This window comes from Clytia hemisphaerica, unplaced genomic scaffold, assembly GCF_902728285.1.
Source record: "Clytia hemisphaerica strain Z4C2 unplaced genomic scaffold, Clytia hemisphaerica genome assembly, whole genome shotgun sequence".
NCBI lineage: Eukaryota > Metazoa > Cnidaria > Hydrozoa > Leptothecata > Clytiidae > Clytia > Clytia hemisphaerica.
The window spans coordinates 443,835-460,387 of NW_027104613.1; the positions used below are offsets into that span (position 1 = coordinate 443,835).

A 16,553-nucleotide genomic window follows, 5' to 3' on the forward strand; every position below is an offset into this window, starting at 1 on the left:
TATTTTTTGATATTTTTTGAGTACGGTGTAAAAAGGGGAATGCATTTTACTTTTATTCCAAAGATGGAAAGGGATTCTTCTACCTCTGTAACTCAAAGCTAGTGTTTTCAAGTATTTTTATGTTATTTTATGTTATTAACTAGGATATGGGACGAAGTAGCATTTTGTGATTTTATTATAAGCTGTTCTGGTAAACAGTCGACTAAGTTCGCTAATTCGAACTCGAATGGGGAATCTAATTTGTTCGAATTACGGAGAACCTCAAATTATGCAAAGCATTTTACGAAGGATCCTCCTTTGACGGGAGTGGAGAATTAGTTCGAATTATAGAAGTTCGAATTAACGATCGTCCACTGTTTTCTCTCTTAAAGGTTTTATTTTTAATTACAGTAAGTGTCCCCGTTTCATATCAGACACATATTTCATATCAGGGTAGTGTCTCCCTATTGTTATATTGTGCTGATATAAACAAAAATATGTTTTTCTTTTCCTCTTTCTGACCAATCTTGCTCCACATTTGACACAAATCCAATGTGAAAAAGCTTGTGAATTAAAATTGACGAGTAAGCAAACGATATCACTCTTATTTAAAAATAAAACCTTCTTTAAGCTATATTGAAGTTCTTGAAAATGTGTTTTGCAAAGAATTTTAACATTGACAGAGAGAATGACTTTTTTATTTTCAGGGAAAATTCAACAAAAAGAAGAGATTTGTATAAAGCGCTAAATAATATCATAAAACCCGACAGTTTTGTTCGTAACACCACGTCAGAGAAATGTCATCGGAAGATCATAATCACACGTCATCTCGTGAAGTAACGTCAACTACGACGACAACGGATGATGACGGTACGCTTCATACCGTCACTACCACGTCTACGACGGAGAATGATAACGGCGACGTGACGAGTTGCTCCAAACTGTCCAAGGAATTAGGAGATGGTATGCTTGTCAATTTTTTTTTTTGTTAGACAATATTAATAAAACAATGAACTTTGAACCCTGAACTTTGAATATTGAGAATAAGTGAATGTCATCTGAAATTTGGCGCTTTGGAGATTCTCTTTGAATTTAGTCTCTTTAATCTTATGTGTTCTATGGTGCTAAAAATGGAACTTTTTCAGAGTTCTCAGCTTGCATAGGGTGTCTACGGGACCTTGAAAACCTTGAAAACCTTGAAATTGGACTAAGCAACCTTGAAAACCTTGAAAGTGAATGTAATGTGAATGAATTCCTTGAAAACATTGAAAATGCATGATTGTCACAGAATAGTTGTCTTGTTTTGGCTTGGGTCCTCACTGAAGTTTTGGTCGATGCTAAAACTCCAAAAATTCTTTTGCTCACTTCGCTTGCAATCATTTTTATGGATCAAATGCTGGTAATAGCCTTTCACGCGCCTCATCAAGAACGTTGATATCGTACTATTCAAATCAATTTGAGCTCTGAAAAACCTTGAAAATACCCAAAAAAATGGTCCAAAAAACCTTGAAAAATCGCTAAAATATTGCCAAAAAACCTTGAAAACCTTGAAAATGGTGAAAAAAATTCCGCAAACACCCTGTTGCGTGCACGTAATGTCCATACAGTTGACTCTCTCCCTCTCTCTAATTCGATGTTCAGGGGGCAGAAAATCTTCTTCGAATTATAGCAAGATTTGATTTAAAAGGGATGTCAACTACCATTTTTCAGCTGATGGGACCGACGTTTTAGTTCGAATTACAGAGGGTCGATTTAGAGAGAGCTGACTTTTTGAAATTGCTTGAAAACAATTGAGGGTCGATTTAGAGAGAGCTGGCTTCTTGAAAATGCTTGAAAACAATTGAGGGTCGATTTAGAGAGAGCTGACTTCTTGAAAATGCTTGAAAACAATTGAGGGTCGATTTAGAGAGAGCTGACTTCTTGAAAATGCTTGAAAATAATTGAGGGTCGATTTAGAGAGAGCTGGCTTCTTGAAAATGCTTGAAAACAATTGAGGGTCGATTTAGAGAGAGCTGACTTCTTGAAAATGCTTGAAAACAATTGAGGGTCGATTTAGAGAGAGCTGGCTTCTTGAAAATGCTTGAAAACAATTGAGGGTCGATTTAGAGAGAGCTGGCTTCTTGAAAATGCTTGAAAACAATTGAGGGTCGAATTAGAGAGAGCTGACTTTTTGAAAATGCTTGAAAACAATTGAGGGTCGATTTAGAGAGAGCTGACTTTTTGAAAATGCTTGAAAACAATTGAGGGTCGATTTAGAGAGAGCTGACTTCTTGAAAATGCTTGAAAACAATTGAGGGTCGATTTAGAGAGAGCTGACTTCTTGAAAATGCTTGAAAACAATTGAAAATATTTTTTTCTTTTAGCCACTAACAATAACGAGACATCCACTACAACAACTACCACTGAAAAAACTGAATGTTCTGGACCTAATTGTGGCTCCACTGCGTCGGCTGACGGTTTGACGTCAAGTACAATGGCTCGTACACAGATGGAGACTGTCAAAAGTTTGACACAGAATGGAGATAGTAAAATAGAGGAAGTCAAAACGGAGTGTTCCAAAGTTGTCAATACTGTGAACGATCAGGTAGGTCAAAGAACATGCTTATTTTTTCATAAGAACGTGTAAATTTGACTGAGGAAAATTGGTCATTCCATTAATTTCCATACAGAGGGGGTTGGACCTTTTTAAGTCAAAAAACCTTTCTTTTGAAATGTATGGATACCCCCTGGAAAATGGCAAAATTTTGAAAAAACCCCTTGGAAAACTTTTTTCCATACCTTAAAGTGACGGTGGGCGAACTAAGATTAGTCTTTTATCCCTTGGAAATTTTAGAATAATATTTCACCTCCTGGAAAAATAAAAAAATACCCTCTTTTAGACCCCCTGTATGGATATGAAATGGAATGGCCCAATACAAATAAGAAATAATGTACATCATGGCCCCCGTCACCGGGGGACCCCCCCCCCAATACTTTGCAAAGTAATTTCTTTTTACTTTTAAAAAAGCTTATATATACCGTTTAGAGGGGTGAAATAAGGATGAAAAGTCGAAAATTTTCTTCGTCGCCCAACCACGGTGGGCAACATATTTTTTTGGCCCCTTTAATTTGATTCGCACGCCGGGGGCCATGCAAAAACAAGCCAAACTCGTACCCAGTCCCTTAGTACGCCTTTTAATGATTCTGATAGTGCTCATTATTGTATCACGTCTACCAGTAAAATAAAAAAGTGGTACACGTGGATCTGCGTACGAGATTGCTAACAACCCTTATATACTCGACGCACAAAGAAATAATGCTATTTAAGCTTTTTTCACATGTACATAAAATTTTACTTTAGACCTTACGGAAAATCGTTCGTAAGCCTGTCTTTGGGAATTTCCCCGACATTATGTAGAGTTTTTGTTGATTAAGAGGGTCTTACGTGACTTTTCCTTCCGTTCAAAACTTTTTGAACGTAAGCAAACTTTACATAAGGCCTTAAAACACTAAGTAAGCTTAGGGGAATTCCCACCCTTCAAGGTCTTAAGTAAAATTTTACGTACATGTGAAAAAAGCTTTCAAGTTTAAAGTACGATTGTCTAAACGATAGTGATTCTGATCGAATTCGAAGGTTTATGTAATTGTATTTATTCGTTTAGATTGGTGCTTTATTCAGGGCTCAAAAGAGTAAATAGAATGAGTCTAGAGAACAAAGTCATGATATGCACCATTGCAACGCCTTTCACGGACACAACCTGATTGGTTGCAAGTGACGTATTGACTGATTTTATTTTAAGTCACGTACAACCAATCAGCTGTTGGGTCTATGGTGTAATATCAGAAGACATTGCAATGGTGCATATCATGAATACCCAAATCAAATCTTTTTCTCACAATTTCCTTTTAGGTCAGTACAACTGAAAAGACAATTAAGGAAGAGACGAAAAAGATTGAAAACAAGGTCGAAAATATTGAAAAAGATGCCGAAAACGTTGCAAAAGATGTCGAAAAAGGCGCCGAAAATGCTATAAAGAATGCTGAAAACGAAGCTGGAAAAGTTAAGAATGAGCTCGGAAAAGAAGTTGATCAAGCTAAAGACAAGGTATCGGAAGCTGCGAATAATCTGGCAGGAAAACGAAACTTTGAGGCAGCTGGTAAGCCATACAGCACTATATTTCTTTTTTTAGTAGCGGCCAGAGCGTGATGGTAGAGCTTCCAGCTACGGTGTGCAATATTGTAAGTTCGACCCTCAGACGGGTCATTTTTAAGATTTCAAAATGATGCCTCATGCCTTTCTGCTTTTTTTTCATCAACTAAAGAGAATGATCAAGGGTTTAAGTGGTAAAATCTATATCGAAAGGAAGGGGGTAATCCTGGGGAAAAAGAGTAGTGCCCTCCTTGTCCTTCGAAAGAAGGAGCCTTGGGTTTCGCCTACAGATGTGGTTGCAAACATACACACTTAATTATGGAAAATTCATTGAAAAGTACCCGGTGAGAGTTCTATTCATGATATGCATCATTGCAATGTCTTCCACGGACCCAATAGCTGATTGGTTGCAAGTGACGTATTGACTGATTTTATGTCACTTACAACCAATCAGCTGTTGGGTCCATGATGTAATGTCAGAAGACATTGCAATAGTAAATTTCATGAATAGTTATTACAATAACAGAAACGAGCAGCCAAATGGTAATTGGGTGAATATACCTTATTCTTAAACTTATTGGGTCGAGGTAAAAAAAATTTTTGTGGTTTAGTGTAAATTGATATAGTTGGAGATGGAGATATTTTTGGTCAATTTTCAGGACCCGGATTCAAAGCTCCTTTGACGATCACTCTTGGTGAAGAAGGTATATTAGTTTTTTTTGTAATTTTTAAAACCAACCCGGAAAATTTTAAGATATACTGACTTTCCAAATGTTATCACACAAAAAACAATCGTTTTTTCTTTCGTAATTTTCAAAAGCAATCATATATGAGAGCTAGTCAACGCCAGGATTTTCGTTCTTTTTTGAATAAGCTCTAATATACAAAAACCAGTAAATTTTTTCATAGCCTGTGCGTTCTTTTAGGTTCCAAATAAACGCCCCCCCCCCCGCTTGTTAATTTTTCGAAAATTTTCCAGCCCCCAGTCCTTATTAAGACCAACTCCGTTTATTAATTATCAAGAATATTTTTAGCTCTAAATAGCCTTATTTTAGCCTATATTTACCTTATTTTTGGGTTTTCAGAAGTACAATTTCCAACCCCCCCCCCCCCGGCAATTAGGTCCCCCTGTTTCCTGTTCACCCCCCCCCAGTTTATTTGGAACCTAAGAATAGTAAAATTGAGCCTCTTCTGTTCTTATAAAAGGCCTGTAAATAAGATTGTTTTGTACATTTTATATTTATCTCCATCTCGTAGAAGAGGCGCTGTACGCGTTAAACAAAGTCCGCTCTTTACATGGCGTCCAACCAATAGTCTGGGATAAAGAATTAGAAACACAAGCGAAAGACTGGGCACTCAAGCTAGGAGAAGCTGGACAATGGGCAGCTGATCTATCAGGAACACAATCAGTTGGAGAAATTGTTTACGTTGCCAAGGGAACAAGTGAATGTTCAAGGATGAGCACTGCTGTCCATGAATGGTATGTTTGTTTCATTGTAGTTCGACAATGGCTGATATCTTCTTTCAATATAAATAGACCTTTATTATCCTAACAATTTAAACAGAGCCTTACTAGTTCCATTTTTGTATACTAAATTTCACAAGTTCTGCTTTTGTACTATTAAAAAAATCTAAATTTAAATTTATTTCAAGTAAAAGCTTTTCGGTCACGCCATCGTCGGTACAAACATATAATGGTAAAAATCACAAATTTTCTATCGAAAATGTTGAAAAACTGCCTAATTATCTACAAATAAAAAAATTCATTCATAAAAGCGCTATACAAAAGAATCGATAAAAACGTAAATGCTAATAAAATTACACGTTCTTTTATTAGAACCCAGTTTATAAGAACATTGAGGCTGAAATTCGTCGAAAGATTAAGAACATTGTAAGAACATGCCCAGCCTCAATTTGGAAAAAAATTACAAGAAACTACCATTTTTTCCTCTTTTCAAGCAGTTTTAACTGATTTAGGGACGATTTTCTAAAATCGAGAGTCTAATATTGTCCAAATTTTACAAATTTTAAGTGCTCTTTATTGTGCATGATATTGTTGATTTAGAGTAAGAACGCATTTAAGAACATTTTAGGCTGATAATAGCTTAAAAAAAAGCACATCTAGGCTCAGCCAAATTTTAGGTGTTCTGATAAAAATAACGTGTATTCTTTAGGGTTTATTCAATTATTACCATTTCTGAAAAGTTGTAATTGTTTTACGGGAGCTTTTAAGATAAATTGATGGGAGTGGTTTTCTTTTAAATGCTTTTAAATGTAATTTTATGTTTATGTTCGTTCCAGGTACAAATCCATCGCCAAGTATGATTTCAATAACACCAATATGATCCCACCTGGCGATGAATCTCAACCCTTCACACAACTTGTTTGGAAATCTGCAACGAAGGTTTGAATAATTTTATGACCTATATTTTAAATGGAATGCTCTGAAAAATTCAGATTTCTTCCACGAAGGGTCACTATGAACAAAATGAGAACAGGAACTGGAACAAAAACGATATAACTAAAATTATTGTCAAAAGGATTATCAGATGATTTTTGATATTTGGCTTAGAGATACCTTTTATGGTCCAGAGAGACACCTAAATCTTTTGACCCAATCTTTTTCCAAAGCTGAGATATTTGACTTTGAAATCTCTAAAAATTTACAAAGTCTTTACGTTGAATTTCGATTGTTTTCATGTCAAAAGTTGAATATCTCAGCTTTGGAAAATAATTGGGTCAAAAACTTTGAAGGTGTTTCTAAGGACCGTAAAAGGTATCTTTTAGCCAAATATCAAAATTCATCTGATAATCCCTTTAAAGATAATTTTCTATTCATTGAAAAAATATGAGATTTAGCTTAGGCTTTGAAAGTGACCAAAAACTTAGTTTGGCGAATATCAACAGGCAAATCATTCCAGATTTTTGTGGTATTGTAAAGAAAGGTCTTTGAATCAAACTTATTTCTTACCCTCTGTTATTAAAGGTTGGAATGTCTGCTGTCTATAGAGAAGATACCAAAACGTCCTATCTGGTCGTTCAATTCACACCACCAGGCAATTATGGAGATGTACGAAATTATTGGAAATATGTAACACCACCTCTAGCCGGAACTAGTAAGGGCCTATTTAAATTGGTAGTATAGTAAATGCTTATTTACATTGAAAGAAAATTTCGGCCAATGTCTTAGGGAACGGTTTTTGATAAGGCCGGACTAATATTGGTTTGCCGTCACCCGACTGACCCTTCCTCGAAACCTACCGAACCAAAAGCTGTTATTGCAATTCAAAAGAATTTTTTTTCATACCAAAACCTGTTTTCTCTGTCTTGTTCTATCTTAAGCTTAAGAATCTTAAAATTCCGTTTTCATTCCAAAATTATCGTAAACAGAACTTTCCGACCCACCTCCAAAATTCCAAAATCTAGCGTCGTATGACTTCAAACCAATGTTTCCAGCCTCAGCCCTGTGAATTCAAACAAAAGCAAAATTTTGCCGACCTAGAGGTCATTTTAGGTCGGCAAAGCCGTCCTAAGTAGCTTGTTTAGGTCAGCAAAGACAAAATAGGAAGAAAATTAACGAACTAACAAATTCAGCTGCTCTATAATTGTGTTATTAAGTTTTATGTTTTATAAAGAGAATGGAATGAGGCTCGATTATCATGTGTTATCAAATGATAACACAATTAGATTAACCTAACAAATAATATTTTTCCTCTTTAGGTCGGCTTTGCCGACCCAAAACATTTCTTTTGTCGGCACGCCGACCTCGAGTGTAAATTGCGTCGGCAAATAAAAGCCGACTTCAGCTCAAGTTACGTCGGCTTTCAAGTCGGCATTGCCGAATGCCGACCTGGATTCACAGGGCTGCAGCCTTATTATGAAACTTTTTCTGTTATCAAAAAACAGTGTAATTAGACAATATCCAACGTCTCAGATGTCTAAACACGGTTTTCTGATAGGTTTTTGGTATCTTTGGAAAAATTAAAAACCTTTAGGTGTCAGAGTTTCAGAATTAGCAAGTTAAATCAAGACTGAATTGGTTCAACAGATGATGAAATCAAAATAGTTTTTTATAAGAATAAAGTAAGTGTTAAGAATAAAGTATCATAAGATTTGCTAGAAACTTAAAATCTCAAAATCTCAAAATGCTGAGAGTAAGAACATGTAAGAACATCTTTAGCATTAAACCCAAATCAAATAAGAACACCGGAAGGCCCAAAATATTTTTGAATTTCTTTTAAAAAATGTATCTTTGTCAGATTGCTGACCCAGCCTTTTCGTTTATGATGGTTGTTTCTACCAGCAATGAATCAGATATTCTTTTTCATAATATAGAAAAGAGGCGCGCCTCTATTTTGACAAAGCAGAATAAACGAAAGGATTTCTCAAAGGTTGTGCTTGGGCGGTGCGGGAAGCGGGAGAGGGTTGTTTTTTTCTTTTTCTTTAAAAATTCTGTGTAAGCAAATGGAAGGAGATAAATGATGTCCTTTTAACATTTCAAAAATTTATTTTCAGCTCCGTTAAAAATACCGAAACCTGAAGAATTACTTTCAACGGATTCAAATCAAGGTAAAAATCAAATCACTGACCTTTATATACATCCTGGACAAAGTTTCTCAATCCCGGCCAAGCAAAACATTATGATCGGAGTTTTTTGAAAAGTGGTACCCGAATGGTAGTACTGTAATGTATCAAGAGCGCTATATCTACTTTTCCTTGAATATTTGTGATGATGTAGCGCTGTTTGTCGACTGTGACTGCGATGGCTTCTTTTCAATAAAACTCTGATTAGAGATGACCGATATAGCTTGGTCCAGGGTTTTTTAAAGGTCAGTGAATACAATAATGCATATTCAGAAGGGACAATTTCAAAATGTTAAATCGAAAAAGAATTAAAACTAAAAAGTTTTTCTGTGAAGAATCGCAGGATGTCCTGAAATGAATTTTTTCTGATTTCCTGAATATAAAAAGAAATAAATTTGCAAAACTTTTATGTCGATATATTTAAAAGATATTTCTTATAATTTAGAAATCGTATTTCAGATTTTTCTTTTTAAATAAGGTACAGCTTTACCATAGATACGTTCTGGACCGCAAAATAATTTTCGATGACTTCTATTTTAATTTTTTTAGCCTCATCAATTTCAAACATGGGCTCAATCATTGGTGTTCTTTGTCATTGGTGTGTTAGTAATGGTACGAGTTTGTTTTACATTACATACAGTAGAGGGTGTCCCGGAAAAAATTCTTGTGTCAGAACATGATTGCGAATAGAAAAATTCTTTCGTGGCACAGGACTTTTTCCGGGACACATTGTAGAGTCTCTTTAACTCGGACCTCTACAACTTGACTCGAACAAGTTTGCTCGACTCTTCAATTAATAATGCCTTAAAAACCTTACTCAAATCTCGAAATTTCCCTAACTCGAACAAATTTGTGTTCCACGTGTGAGTTCGAGTTACAAACCCAACTGCATGATCACTTGAGCTCCTTTGGAGTTGTGTGAAATCCTTGCCATACAGGGGGGTGACTAGAGGAAGTTCAAGTCGCTTGATTTCCTAGAGCTGTTTAAGCAAGCGACTTTCAAGGGCATAGCATCTTCTTCAAATTACAGGGGGTATTCTATACCATTTTTCAGCTGGAAGGAACGACGCTTTAGCTCGAATTACAGAAGGATTCAAATTAGGTCGGAATTAGAGAGAACTGGCTGTAGTTGAATGTTTTTGACGCATTTTTTTCATGCCATTTTCTTTTTTGAACCGCAAGGCTACGTCTATAAATCTTTTACTTCTCTAGGTGATAAACCAGAAATCAAGACAGCTGCAGCACGTCCTTACATCAAAATTACCGTGACCGATGAAGATAAACAACAAGAAGAAGGAGAAGGAAAGAAAGATCGTAGCGCAGATGCGAAGAAGAGTGTTCCCACAACTGAACTCTAAAAGAAATAACCTTGTCTAGATTTTTTCATGAAAAATTCTTTTTTCACTTTTCTTCATAACTTTTGAACAAGTAAAAGCAGTTTTATTTAAACCTTCCCTCTTTCAAATGCGACGAGTTTACTTTAGGTTCCTAGCTCAGGATCTTTTAATTCAAACTTTTGACTTCTGTAATGCCCGATATAAAAAACTGGTGGAGCCTTTTACTACTGATGTTTTTACCAATTCCTCAAAATAAATTTAAGAATTCGAGCTCTTTCTTAGATAATGTTCAATATATACCAATTTGGAGTTCTTTCTGAAGCCACTTTAATTCCTAAATTATTTGTTCACAAACGCTAGCCCGGGGGGGGGGGAGTCAGGCAAATTGAGAGACGGTTATGTACGGTGGTTAAGGGCATGTTTTTCAAGACAGCAGAAATGCATTGTAAGGATGGACTTTTGATAAATGCACAAAATAAGTGGACATTTCAGCAAATCCAGAAAAAAAGCTAAAAAAATTGTGATTTTTTTGCTAAAAATGAGTTGAAAATTTGAGGAAATACATTTTTAGGGTATGAATTTCACCGATTATGAAAAGGCCTTCATAAATTAATTTGAGTGCAACGACTGCCTCGTTTTGAAACCGTTACTAAGGCGATTAAATCCCTTCTTCTTCAAGTGTTACTTTTATAAATGAGCAAACTATGAACTCCTTTTGTTGCTTTTAACGTATCTTTTGAAAAGGTCTATTGAATCTTTTCAATCTTGTAATATATTGAATATATGTAGCGACTGTATAATGAATGTTATATAAAATAGTTAGTTTCATCTTCATCTTTGAAAACAAAAAACTTTTTGGAAAAATAAAAAAGTGGACCCTTTATGTAATTTCGGAAAATAACGTCCTGTTTAGTTTTTCCATACAATGTACCTTATTCTGGTACAGTCACTTTCGGTCGGGGTTGTGAATGGTGGCATTTTCCATTCTTTATGAAATTTGTCGTTCTTTTTGTCTATTTTTAGTAAATGTATGATTCTTTAGATAAACCCTCTGCCAAGGTTGTTAACAAGGGCACCTAGCAACCACTTTCTTAATAACAAAATTACCCAGAGTCCTAAATAATTTACCATAAATTCTTTACACATACATGAGTCGTTTGCGGTGTGAAAATGATTTTGCACATCACACGTTTTTTTATAAGAACATAATGCTTTCGGTGGCTAGAATCTTAACAACATCTTAAGGCTTTGTTGGCTCTAAAACACCTGTTTCGTTAGAAAAATGGACGAATGCTCAAAAAATGCTGAGAGTAAGAACATTTCTAGGCTTTTAATCTGAAAAGTTGAGACTATTTGAAAGTTTTAAAAATTTTGGATGTTCTTATAAAAAAACGTGTATTTGATTTCTAAATTAATAAATCAGTGAATCAAGTGAATAAAGTCAATTGGCAAAAAAAAAAAAAATCTCCTGCCTGAAATAAGTAAAAAAAGATTTTTTGTGAATGTTTTTCATGCACTAGAATGGTTTTCAAAATGGCTTCTCATCTTACTCGAATATTGGAATCCTGTATATTTTTCTTGTTATTATTCACAATACAACCAGCTACAACTAAGGTAATACATTTTGACTCTCTCTAGTTCGATCTTCTTGGGACAGAGAATATTCTTCAAATTAAAGGGGTATCATGCATCATTTTTCAGACGAAGGAACTGAAGTTTTATTTCGATTTACAGAGTTTCGAATTAGAGGGAGCATTAGCATTTAGCTTGTCTCCCATCATTCGCTTACATAGCATACTCTCTTTTTTTATAAGCATACGGGAAAATCGGGTCGAGGCTCAGTATGCTTAGCGAAATCTCATTTTCAGCCTTAATTTATGCTTATTTATATGCTTTGTTGATTTTCTTTGGGGTTCATGAACATTTCGAATTTTTAAGTAGGGACATTGATTCAGCTAAAAAAATCACAGTTATTTTGTAATTTGGCGCTGCAGGCGAAAATCTTTGGTCTAAGAAAGCTAAAACAGCTTTCAAAGTAACTCGAAAAAGATCAGCTTTTCAGAAAAGCTGCATAAGTTTTTTTGCATTTCAGCTTGAAGGTATGCTTAGCATTATGCTTATGTTTTGCCGAGTTTGAGCCTAAGTATGCTTACAAAAAAAGAGTGTATTAAACAAATTGTAGTCACTTCAATGATATTCTTTTGGGTTTGCAAGCTGACGGGTTAACTCAACTGGCACATAACGTTCATCTAACGTTATATAGACGTTGTGAACATTAGATGAACGTCGAATCAACGTTGTGTGCCAGCTCGGAACAAATTGTGTACCAGCAGTTCAAGTTATTAACATTTGTGTTATTTGAGAATTAAAGGTTTTATTTTTAGATAAGTGTTCCTGTTTCATATCAGACACATATTTCATATCAGGACAGTGTCTGCATATTGTCATATTATGCTGATATAAGGAAAAAATGTTTTTTTTTCCTCTTTCTGGTCAATCTTACTCTACAGCCGTATTAATCCGATGTGAAAAAGCTTGAAATTAAAATTGATGAGTAAGAAAACGATATCACTCTTATTTAAAAACGAAACCTTTAACTTGTGATATTTTTTCAGGATCCCAAAGATTTCCTTAATCAGATTCCTGAAAATTATCATGGCATCGAACCAATTGTGATAGTGGGTAAAGGTAAGTTTACTTCATTGCAACCTATCCTGTACTCTGTACCAGAGTGTATGTTACGTTTATCGCTTCGTAGCATTGCCTCTACGGAAATGAATTTTGAAATTAGCCGTAGATGGGTCTGTATACAGACAATCCTGAAGCAAGACTGCAAACACAGTAAATTATAAGAATTGATATTTTAGCCTTACAATGTATAGCAATGTGTGCGTATTTTAGCCTTATATTTTTTTGGAAATCAAAAATTAAATATAACTCAAGAATTAGTCGAACGTGCGTCGAAGTTCTCTGTACCAAAGTGTATCTCACGTTTATCGCTACGGCAATGAATTTTTTAAATTAGCTGTAGATATTGGGTCTGTGTGCGTCTAAGGCACGGTAGGGATGTACTCATATTTTTTTATAAAAGACCTTGTCTGTTTCCCAAATTTTAGCTGAAAAGATTTTACAAAGCGATAAAGAAGTTAACATTGGACGTTTATCACCTGAATGGCATGTGGAACTTCATTTCAGAATTGATAGTCTACTCTCGAGCCCTGATTGGTGCAAAGTCATGATGGTTACAAGCGGTAAATACATACCAATTTTCAGCTTGATGGGAATTTTGTCCAGGGTGTGGTGAAATTTTTACTACCTTATCGGCCAAAACTTAGTCGCTCTTAATTTTAGTCGACCTTAATTATTAGTCGGCCCTAATTTTAGTTACCTCGTCAAAATTTAGTCACTAAGGGCCGACTAATAATTAAGACCGACTAAAAATTATATATTATTATGATTGTAAATTCTTTGTTAAAATAATAGCGATATGGAAAGTGGGTTAAGGAAAGCTTGACTATAAACTTTTAATTTGGCCCAAATTTTTAGTCGACCCTAATTTTAGTCACCAAGCCAAGATTTAGTCACTTAGGGCCGACTAAGTTTTGGCCGATAAGGTACTAATTCTACCTAACTAATATTATTCAGACAGTGGATGTACCTATTGGAACTCCTATAATGCGCATGCGTAATTCATCGATTTTTTTTTAAACCGTTAGTGGTTAATCTCCATAATGTATAAAAAGTAGTGAATACCCTCAGGGTTGGGATGGCTAACTATATGTAGCTCTTTATTGTCGTTTTTCCTTGTCATTTCTCGTTATTTCTCGTTTTTATTCGTCTTTTTTCGTTTTTCTTCGTTTTTACATGCTCGAGATTATTTCTTTTTTCATCCCACGCTTTCAATTGCATCAAATCCTGTTCAAGCATAGCCATAGGCACTGGCTCTTACACCTACACACCTTGATTTTATCTCTTTTTTGTTCAAACAACCTAACAAATTATCCTTCGATTTGTTTTTGTTATCACCCTTTTCCCTATCTCTCTTTTGATCAAACCTAACAAATTATCCTTCGATTTGTTTTTGTTATCACCCTTTTCCCTATCTCTGTTTTATTCAAACCTAACAAATTATCCTTCGATTTGTTTTTGTTATCACCCGTTTCCCTATCTCTGTTTTGATCAAACCTAACAAATTATCCTTCGATTTGTTTTTGTTATCACCCTTTTCCCTATCTCTGTTTTGATCAAACCTAACAAATTATCCTTCGATTTATTTTTGTTATCACCCTTTTCCCTATCTCTGTTTTGTTCAAACCTAACAAATCATCCCTCGATTTGTTTTTGTTATCTCCCTTTTCCCTATCTCTGTTTTGTTCAAACCTAACAAATCATCCTTCGATTTATTTTTGTTATCTCCCTTTTCCCTATCTCTGTTTTGTTCAAACCATATAAAATATTCTTCGATTTATTTTTGTTATCTCCCTTTTCCCTATCTCTGTTTTGTTCAAACCTAACAAATCATCCCTCGATTTGTTTTTGTTATCTCCCTTTTCCCTATCTCTGTTTTGTTCAAACCTAACAAATCATCCTTCGATTTGTTTTTGTTATCACCCTTTTCCCTATCTATGTTTTGTTCAAACCTAACAAATCATCCTTCGATTTATTTTTGTTATCTCCCTTTTCCCTATCTCTGTTTTGTTCAAACCATATAAAATATTCTTCGATTTGTTTTTGTTATCACCCTTTTCCCTATCTTTGTTTTGTTCAAACCTAACAAATTATCCTTCGATTTATTTTTGTTATCACCCTTTTCCCTATCTCTGTTTTGTTCAAACCATATAAAATATTCTTCGAATTGTTTTTGTTATCACCCTTTTCCCTATCTCTGTTTTGTTCATACCTAACAAATTATCCTTCGATTTATTTTTGTTATCACCCTTTTCCCTATCTCTGTTTTGTTCAAACCTAACAAATTATCCTTCGATTTGTTTTTGTTATCACCCTTTTCCCTATCTCTGTTTTGTTCAAACCATATAAAATATTCTTCGAATTGTTTTTGTTATCACCCTTTTCCCTATCTCTGTTTTGATCAAACCTAACAAATTATCCTTCGATTTGTTTTTGTTATCACCCTTTTCCCTATCTCTGTTTTGTTCATACCTAACAAATCATCCTTTGATTTGTTTTTGTTATCTCCCTTTTCCCTATCTCTGTTTTGTTCAAACCATATAAAATATTCTTCGAATTGTTTTTGTTATCACCCTTTTCCCTATCTCTGTTTTGTTCAAACCTAACAAATTATCCTTTGATTTGTTTTTAGGCGCAAGTTTTGGGTCTCATGGGTCTAGGGTGCCCGCCTTAACACTTCAGCAACGCCCAAACATGCGTTTAGAAGTTGCAACAAGTCTTAATCACAACGACAACTACCGGACGTTAGAATCAGTTGCTCTAAACACCGACTACCACGTCATCATACAACAAAAATACGTCAAAAACGGAGTTTATGAGATGACAGCATTTTTGAACGGCGTTGAAATCATGAGAGCTGACAACACGCAACCGAGACAATTCTATAATGTAAAAGCGCTCGCTTCGACTAAAATGACGAACGCCTGTGACGTCACAATAAGCGATTTCAAAGTCACAAATTTTGTATAAAGCTGTAAATATAATGTATTTGTTTTTTTTAATTATCGATACTATCATATTATCTGGTCTCCAAAATATTTGGTTCTTCTTACAGGCGAGACCAATTTGATTAGTTGTTTTACGGGCCCCGACCAACCCTGAAATTCCAAAAATCGAAATAAAAATAAAATTCACTACATTTTTATTTGCATTGCTTTACAGACTCCCAAATTTTCAAAAAAATTTCACCAAGGTTTCGAGAATTTTATGTTCAATTTCTAATTTTATCCATGAATTCTACCTTTTTGTGCCTTTTTATTTTCTACCTCGCATTTTTGTCAAGGTGTAGGTAGTTTTTGTTGCCTTTTTAGGAGATTTTATAGGTGAAGTCCTACTTTTATTTCTATTTTTTCGCCGACCGACCGACCGACCGACCGACCGACCGACCGACCGACCGACCGACCGACCGACCGACCGACCGACCGACCGACCGACCGACCGACCGACCGACCGACCGACCGACCGACCGACCGACCGACCGACCGACCGACCGACCGACCGACCGACCGACCGACCGACCGACCGACCGACCGACCGACCGACCGACCGACCGACCGATCTGAGAGCAAAACAGGTTTTAGTTCGTTTTTTAGTTCGAATGATTTTGTGCTTAATTAATAATCTTTCTCTTTTATCACCCCTGAGGGTATATCTATGTACATATATATTACAAACGTTTAAAAATGTCGTTTTTAAAAGGAAAATGAACTTGAATAGTGGTCCTAGGTTATCGACAGAAACTACGGCCCCGGAATATAGAGCTTAATATAGACTTAAGTGTATGGACGAGAATTGTCCAAAAAAACACTACCAGAAAAATTGCCTTCTCCGGTCAC

At 35.4% G+C, this 16,553-nt stretch overlaps 2 protein-coding genes and 1 long non-coding RNA gene across 3 annotated transcripts; all 3 read left to right on the plus strand.

Moving 5' to 3' along the window:
* Window positions 1-686: 686 nt before the first annotated feature.
* Window positions 687-10,141, plus strand: LOC136824327 (myb-like protein X). The gene is made up of 10 exons (XM_067080482.1): window positions 687-942; window positions 2,343-2,563; window positions 3,869-4,115; window positions 4,768-4,812; window positions 5,366-5,588; window positions 6,410-6,512; window positions 7,095-7,224; window positions 8,624-8,677; window positions 9,242-9,304; window positions 9,905-10,141. The coding sequence occupies exons 1-10, from the start codon at window positions 777-779 to the stop codon at window positions 10,048-10,050; spliced, it is 1,398 nt and encodes a 465-aa protein (XP_066936583.1). The 5' UTR covers window positions 687-776; the 3' UTR covers window positions 10,051-10,141.
* LOC136824344 (uncharacterized) lies at window positions 7,599-7,735 on the plus strand. Its single transcript, XR_010849123.1, has 2 exons — window positions 7,599-7,634; window positions 7,674-7,735. It is a non-coding gene; the product is annotated as an uncharacterized lncRNA (long non-coding RNA).
* Window positions 10,142-11,562: 1,421 nt separating the features above from the next.
* On the plus strand, window positions 11,563-15,875 carry LOC136824361 (uncharacterized). Its single transcript, XM_067080516.1, has 4 exons — window positions 11,563-11,643; window positions 12,645-12,717; window positions 13,146-13,280; window positions 15,350-15,875. Exons 1-4 carry the CDS (start codon window positions 11,563-11,565, stop codon window positions 15,685-15,687), a joined length of 627 nt encoding a protein of 208 aa, XP_066936617.1. The 3' UTR covers window positions 15,688-15,875.
* Window positions 15,876-16,553: the final 678 nt, after the last annotated feature.